The sequence below is a fragment of the Lepisosteus oculatus genome, chromosome 9, assembly GCF_040954835.1.
Source record: "Lepisosteus oculatus isolate fLepOcu1 chromosome 9, fLepOcu1.hap2, whole genome shotgun sequence".
NCBI classification, from domain to species: domain Eukaryota; kingdom Metazoa; phylum Chordata; class Actinopteri; order Semionotiformes; family Lepisosteidae; genus Lepisosteus; species Lepisosteus oculatus.
Window position 1 is genome coordinate 32635488 of NC_090704.1, and position 6000 is coordinate 32641487.

The 6000-nt window shown below is 37.5% G+C and overlaps 1 protein-coding gene across 2 annotated transcripts in view; it reads right to left on the bottom strand.

Annotated features, from left to right (window-relative positions):
* spata20 (spermatogenesis associated 20) overlaps nt 1–5244 on the bottom strand; it is a 129920-nt gene extending 124676 nt beyond the window's left edge. The window contains exons 1-5 of one of the 2 annotated variants that reach the window (XM_006635078.3): nt 4997–5243; nt 3000–3140; nt 2398–2462; nt 1789–1943; nt 868–1011 (exon numbers count right to left, since the gene is read on the bottom strand). In XM_006635078.3, the coding sequence (XP_006635141.3) occupies nt 868–1011; nt 1789–1943; nt 2398–2462; nt 3000–3140; nt 4997–5187 (696 nt within the window). In that variant the 5' untranslated portion in view covers nt 5188–5243. Of the gene's footprint in view, nt 1–867; nt 1012–1788; nt 1944–2397; nt 2463–2999; nt 3141–4996 lie in introns of both variants that reach the window. The other variant, XM_015355909.2, reaches the window with a different exon arrangement.
* Nucleotides 5245–6000: the final 756 nt, after the last annotated feature.

A 6000-nucleotide genomic window follows, 5' to 3' on the forward strand; every position in this document is an offset into this window, starting at 1 on the left:
AGGATAAATCATTTCTCAGAATGAGAACAGTAAATGTACAGTATGTTATGCGAATAATAAATCTATGCAAATTAATTTTATGGAAGCGCAATTCAGTGTATTATGAAATCACTAACATTTATGAGTATGAAGTAAACAAATTTGAAAATGGACTGTTTTTAAGGTGATAAACTGAATGACCTTAAGAATAACAAAAACATTTTTTTTTGGCATAAACATCAATTTGACTGCCAATTTGTACTGGATATCAGTGATTATCAATTAAAACTAAGCATCTTTGTATATTATTACAAGGAATTTATACTAACTGCACATTCCATACTAAAATGATTAGATTTCCTTCATATAAACAGACATGCTGCAGAATAATCTGTAATACAGAGAATAAAATCCTGGGCCATCAGTATTGTTTTGTTATAAAATGCATTATCTTATACTAGATACAGTATGCAATAAAAACAAGACATATGCTCTTGTAAACTGAACAGCAGTAGAGATAATCATTTTCAATTACCCAAGGCAGAAAGGAGAACATGCGTGTTCAGTTTGAATGAAATACAACATCACATTTGAGAACCAGAACTAATAAGAACAGCTCCCGACAAGGCACAATGTGGACGACAAGTGGGAATCGTAAACAACTGTAAAGTAAAATCATCTTCTGTTGTGAAGATGTTTCATAGCTATATTAAAAGGGCTGCATAGTATACACATTGCAAAGCATACTGTACCATACAGGATGTCACAATCTTTGTCACTGTTTTCAAGACTGTGAAACAGCAGGGCTTTAATGCTAAGAACACTCTGTTCAAACAGTGCAGGCAGCAAAATGACTGTATGCAGACAAGCTAGGGAACATAAAGTCACCTGCTCTGCGATGCGGAGCAGAACTGTTTTGAAGCCGGGCCTATACAAGCTGTCCTTTGGAGGGAAGTATGTGCCGCCAATGAAAGGTCGAAGGTCAGGGGTTAGCCATACACTCATTGGCCAGCCACCACCACCACTAAATTGCTGCAAAGCCAAAAAAGAGGTATGATGAGCTTTGAAATCTAGAGATGACAAATGAAGAAAAGAAAAAATAATTATCATACAAGACATGAATATTTCTTAAATTAAGGTGAAGTATAAAGCACTGCATAATGCTTAAAACCATCAATGATGACCCTATTTGTTTCTCCTCCTGAAATCTTGTGCCCTATCAGCCTTATTAGAGAAATCTTCCTATTTACGTTTATAATTTTTCAATCCTAATAAAAACATTAACTAAATTGAATCATTGCTCAAAATACTGTAATTTGAGGCCTTACCTCAGTTTCAACACTTTGTTTCTATAAAAGCAGATATTTTTCAGTCTCCTATTTTACATAGTTTATGAAGTCCTACAGTTTTGTACCATTTTTTCTATAATGTACTTGAGAGTTATTGTCTTACAAGAAAGAAGATGTTAGAGCTATTAAAATGTAATAAAAATATATATTTTTTCATATTAGCAATTACACAAATGAAAATTTTGAATTTTGTTTGGGAACAACCAAGATTACTTCTAAAACATGCTTTTGTTTTCCCAAAACAATGTTTTCTTGAACTCTGGCTGGTAGATGCGACATTCCTCAGTCTGCAACTAATCTCTTCTGTAACTAACCTGTTTCAGGCATGGTCGTTAAGGCAGGAAGAGAATGAAACTTTCAGAATGGGAACATTTACAGGCAGTTCTGCCAAGTGCACCTGGCACCTTTATTCACAGAGTCTCTCCAAATGATGTGGCTTGTGGGACAGATGATTCCTTACCTGCACAAAAGTCATGTAAACTTTGTCCACGTCTGGCCGCTCCTCCCTGTCTACCTTGATGCACACGAAGTTGTCACTGAGAACCTTGCCGATTTGTGCATCCTCAAAAGACTCGCGCTCCATCACGTGGCACCAGTGACAAGTTGAGTAGCCCACTGTGGCACAGAGAGATACAGAGACTCATGTGTTATTATCCCTTACATCTTAACTTACTTACATCAACCACATCAACAAAATGGAAGATTCTTTCCTTTTGAACTTCTGTACACCCAAACAACATGAGAAAAAGAACAGGCTACATGACAGGCTATACTCAGAGTGACAACCGAAATATACCATTAATAAACAGCTAACACGTAGATAGGTCTGGACGCTTGTTAAATAAATATCGAGGAAGTATGTCTGTCAAACCTAAATCAGCACATGTATTGGCTTACTGTAAATAAAATACTGTATGTAGTTTACCAACCTGTACACTTCATAGATTATTGGCTAACCCTGTTTCAGATACAGGGTACCAATGATTTGCTTTGATTTGTTTCTCTTAATTTGTTTTGGCTGTAAGGGTCACAATGCAGCTATGCAGAGACCCAACAGTAAATTAAGTACCTGACAAGAATATGGGCTTGTCTTCTCTCTTTGCTTTCTCAAACGCCTCTTGACCCCACGGAAACCTGAAGAAAGAACAACAATATAAGAAGGCTTTGTTTTTAAACTTTCAGCTCTTGTTAACACCGAAATAGCCACAATAAGAGTAAATCAAGAGCCCAGAGTTTATTAGCTCACAGAATACACTGACACTCTTGTGGTGATGTCAGTCCCCCAGTCCTTCAGGAGTATTCTAGCTCACCGTGTCAGGCTGGGCATGTGTTTCAGCTCCATGAGCCAGGCTCATGGAGGTCTGCCTGTGAGAGTGAGATTGGGGACTGAACTCATCACAGTCCCATCACAGGTGGCACACCCAGAAAAGCCTTAAAACACTATGTAAAATAGCTACACACAGGACAAATAGGAAAAGATACTGTTGGACATTGCACTGATATCTTAATAGACCCTTTCAAACCCAACTGCTTCAGGAAAAACAGAAGTCCTTGGCAATTGCAAATCTGCTTGCCTGTGCCACTCAGCCATATTCTTTTCCCAACTCTAAAGCCCTGAGGGCAATGATGCAGAGAGCAATAGGAAAGCAAGATAAAGTGGCAGCTGCTCACCAGTCCACGGGGTTGTGTGCATGCTGCAGCAGATAGGGGGACTTCTCCATGCTCAGCCGGTTCGTGTGCTGAGGGAATCCTGGGGGCCCTTTGTCCTCACCTCCTGTTGCCATGGTCACAGCCGATTTAAAGAAATTGAGCCTGCCACCAGACAGAACAGAAACATACATGCACTTTCTTTATTTCCCATTCCATGTTTAAGGATATAGCCCAAAATGCATGCAACAACAATGGGAAGTGTGCCTATGCTATGATCTGATTGTTGAATATGACCTGTATGATCCAGCTAACTGTACAGATTTACTCGATAAAAAGACCAGAGACTGAATTGTAAAACTAGCCTCTGAAAATAACAAACTGTGAAAACATCCAAGGGGGTGAATAGTTTCTAAAGGCCATAAGAGCTCCATAAAATCCCATAGTAAGTCAGTTTTTATTTCTGTAGATAAGAAGTATAAAGATTTATCAGCCACTTTGTGTCAACCTGTGATTTCCTGGCATGGTACAAAAACACTGGTGTTTTGAGGAATATACAGGTTCAATTGTAATGATGAACTGCCCTGTGATGGGGTCCTGATGAAGGCATCTGTGCAGAAATGTTAACAGTTTGTCAAATAACAGATATAATTTGGAGTACAGTATATAGTGTTTATCCAATTGACTCCACAGTTCATTTGGTTGGCATGATTGCAGAAAAAATAAGCTTGTCTATGTAAGTTCTTTCAGTTTACAGAAACTCTATCATGAAGACCAAGGAACTCTACGTACAAATCCATGCCAGAAGTGCAAGCAGGCACAGCTCTGGAGAGTGTTATAAAAACATATTTAGGATGCTGAAAGTCAGATCCATCATTAAGAAATGGAAAGAATATGGAACAACCCAGAATCTTCCTAAAGCAGGACACCATCCCAAACTGAGCCACCAATCATGGAGGACCTTGGTCAGAGAAGTGACCAAGAACCCAATGGCCACCATGACAGAACAGTTTCACAGCTGAGGTCAGAGAAATTGTCCATGAAAAACTGTATACCATGGGAGAGTGGCTAGCTGGAAGCCACTACTGGGAAAAGGCCACATAATAGCATACTGTATGTGACCAAGAGACCAAAGAGTTGCCGGAAAGCAACAGAACGCACAGGATGGTTACAATCTACATTGTATCGCACAAAATAATGTAGTTGTGGGAATTAAAATGATTAAAGTAAAGCAGTTTCCTAAGAATACCTAAACGTTTAGACTTTTAATTTAGTCACCTCTAATTTAGTATAGACGTTTTTTATAGATTAATTCGAATACAGTAATGACATAACAGGCTTTTAACAAACCTTTTTATACATTTTATACATTTGTATATAATACTACTGTGAGCCTTATAACTGTTTAAATTAATTATTATTATTATTATTATTATTATTATTATTGTTGTTATTGTTATTGTTGTTATTATTAATAGAAAACAGTAACTACTGCAGTACAAAACGTTGCCACTGTTTGGGACTGCAATTCCCGCAATGCAGCGCTAAGTATGGACCCGGACCTACTCCCGTATTGACGGAAACACTTCAAATGTGCAGTCTGTTGTGGACATTATCGGAGTAGCATTATCGGATGGGCTCTGCTAAGGAGCGGTTTTTTGTAATGAATAACTTCCCATATTTAATTTGCACCGGAATCGTGATATTGACAAGAAACCGTTGTCGCTAAAATTGTATTAAATCGTAATTTTCTTTCAACAATATTAATTTTCATCGTTGCTACAACTTACAAGTAGCAAACCAAATCTTGAGATATTTTTACTTTTTACCCCAGCACAAATGTTTTTCTTAAAGATATATATTTACATGCACAGCTGTTTTGCAGTGACGCACTTACTGACAGCTACAGTGGCGTTTTCTGGAAAACTACATTTATTACTAATGCCAAATTGTATATGTTGTTAATTTAATATAATCATTGTATACAGTATATATTATACGATAACTACGCTTCTTTTTACCTGGCCGTGCATTTAGGTGTCTTCAGTTGAGATGCAGGCTTCCACTGCAGAGGGAAAGATCCGTCTCTTCCTAACCAAACTGGGGCTGAGCTTAAAAAACTGCAAGGAAGACGTGAGGTCACTACGCGTCTATTAATAAACAGTGTCCAGGTCCAAGCCTGGATGTTTGACACCCGACGTATGACTTCCATCTATGAAGGAAGTCAGGGCACTGTGGTGACTTTACCTGCGCACCACAGAAACAGAAACAGCAGTGACCAAAAGAGGGCGATATCAAAAACTCATGGCGTAGAGATTCAAATTCAACTACTGTACTTCTTAAATTGAAACTAAAAAAAAAAATTAAAACAAATGAAATTATGTACGTGTTGATTCAAATTGAAAATGACTTATTACACGTAGTTTAGGGTAGGTGCAATGTCCTCTAAACACCAAGTCTTATTAACACCGTCAATGACGTTGTAATTGTAACTCATATTTGCTGGTTGATTTTCAGGAAGTATGCATAAAAAAAACTGTCCACTATTTTGACCACTAGTGCATGTATGTAACAATGTATTTAAAGACAAACATAGGTATTGGGACATTCTGCATCTGACAATATTACTGATGTATTATTAAATATAATAAATACTACTTAATGAACTATACCTGCTTGTCAATGATACTGTACATCTTTTAGGAACACTTATAATCCAATGGTTTGTAAAGGTGAATGGTGAAACAAAGACAAAGAGCATAAAGAAACCCTTTTTTAATTAACGTTAGAAATGTCCAAGTCAAGTTTTTACAAATCACATCTTCTGGTGTATTATAACCGATTTCTTAATTACTAATGCAACCATTTATTTCCTCTGTGGATCAAGCTGGTTCTTTTTCAGGTTGACGTCAGCTCATGGAATAAATTCTGAACTGTAGGGTGTAATTTCTCCAATTCTAGGATGGATGTCCAAACCATGAGTGTCAGATATCAACTCCATCTTGGCTTTTGAAAGCGGGCAATT